The following is a 1,628-nucleotide window of genomic DNA, read 5'->3' on the forward strand; positions in this document are numbered from 1 at the left end:
GAGTAAAAATTGTAAAACATTTTTTTTTTTTTTTTAATCTTTATCCTCAATACGTTAAATTAAGGGGGGGCCTTCAAATTATTTAAATTGTAATTAATTTTAATAGCTAGATCCGGACAAGTCATGTAAATCAATGCAATCCTAAAACATTTAGAGCATTTTTATAAAAATGAATATATATTATACACATACCTTAATCCTTCAAATTAAGGGGACATTTAAATATTGTTGTGGACAATCTGGGGCCTTGGAGTCAAAAAGGTTGAGAACCACTGGGTTAAACTGTTGACTTTCATCTTTCTTTTTTAGAGACATGTTATGCAAAATGTTCAGTCCTGTATTCTGTACACACACAGAATGACAATTTAAGGAATTTTCATTTGTAAGTTGCTTTAGATAAAACCATCTGCTAAATGACTAAATGTAAATTAAATTAAACTTTGCAATGTGCACATTTGCTAAAGAGTAGCCCAGAGACTCTCACCTATTCAAATGTACAGTAGCTGCTGGTAATGTCTGAAACTAGATTCTCTCTCGAACCACATCCTCAAAATCCTCCTGCATTTATACAAATAATTTTTAAAAAGCCCATAAAGGGCCGGGCCGTTTCATAAGATCCGCATCTCAAGTTCTGTACAAGCAGATAAAGTAAGAGCTCTTTAAAACATCCATTTCTCATAACAAAATAATCTGATCCATTAAAAGTTCACATAGCGAAAAAGGTAACCGATCTCCATATATATATATTTATACTGTATATACACACACATACTATTTTGGCAGACAGAACGCAAAGTAGTTCTTTATTGTAAACAGCTTTCTTCTTTCCTCGAACACATTCGCACACGACATCTCGTTACATTCGTGGCTTCAGTTCTAATTCCTCCTAATACTCAAAGTTTATGCTTGTAGAAAGACCTGGAGCGAAGTTCAGCCTCGTCGACACCCACCTGACCCCGGCAGCACCGAGGAGAGACGGGAACGGGAAGCAGAGGAGGCCTTGGCTTCACTCGCTTCGTTTGGTTCTGAAGCGTCCTGCGGGCGAGACGTGCTGAGATCTTTTGAAATGTTTTTGGCCACCCACGGCTCTCGGTACACGCCGACCCTGGGAGAGGATTTATGGGATTTGGCGGGACGCTTGGGCACCCTCAGTTCTCCTCGTCTGTGATGTCGTTCTCCCCGACCGCCTTCTCCGGGATGGCCTCCAGGCTGCGGCGGCCCCTGGACTCGGACCCCGAAGAGGGTCCCGCTCCTCCCTTGGCCAGGTTACAGGTGAGGGCGGCGTAGTGGATCTGTTTCAGGTTTTCCAGCACTTCTGCCCGAGCGTGTTTCAGCAGATCAGCCTGGCCCTAAAAACACACAGACACACAAGCAGAGCCAAGGGGTCTCACTCACTAATAACTGGATACAAGTATTCTTGCAGAAAATATTCTCATATTCACGCATAGACTTGTTCTTTGCCCTGTTGGAACTTACATACAATCAGCTGTATTTTTAAGTGGAATCTATCGCAGATCATGCTGTAATGCCCATTCTAGGGTCATAAGGATTGGCTGTTTAAAATAAATGTTCAATGATCTATTATATATATATATATATATATATATATATATATACTGTATATATAC

The 1,628-nt window shown here is 40.5% G+C and overlaps 1 protein-coding gene and 1 long non-coding RNA gene across 4 annotated transcripts in view; one reads left to right on the plus strand and one right to left on the minus strand.

The window, feature by feature from the left end:
* LOC107747500 (uncharacterized) overlaps window positions 1-1,628 on the plus strand; it is a 21,018-nt gene that overhangs the window by 1,407 nt on the left and 17,983 nt on the right. The window lies entirely within an intron of this gene.
* LOC107747499 (inactive phospholipase C-like protein 2) overlaps window positions 51-1,628 on the minus strand; it is a 16,546-nt gene continuing 14,968 nt past the window's right edge. The window contains exons 3-4 of one of the 3 annotated variants that reach the window (XR_001640811.1): window positions 773-1,349; window positions 51-631 (exon numbers count right to left, since the gene is read on the minus strand). Coding sequence is in view for 1 of the 3 variants with exons in the window: in XM_016562036.1 (XP_016417522.1) it covers window positions 1,149-1,349 (201 nt within the window). In the remaining 2 variants the exon portion in view is untranslated. Of the gene's footprint in view, window positions 1,350-1,628 lie in introns of all 3 variants that reach the window. The other 2 variants (XR_001640812.1, XM_016562036.1) reach the window with 2 other exon arrangements.

Source organism: Sinocyclocheilus rhinocerous, unplaced genomic scaffold (genome assembly GCF_001515625.1).
Source record: "Sinocyclocheilus rhinocerous isolate Xijiao unplaced genomic scaffold, SAMN03320098_v1.1 scaffold3667, whole genome shotgun sequence".
In the NCBI taxonomy this organism is placed as follows: Eukaryota; Metazoa; Chordata; class Actinopteri; order Cypriniformes; family Cyprinidae; genus Sinocyclocheilus; species Sinocyclocheilus rhinocerous.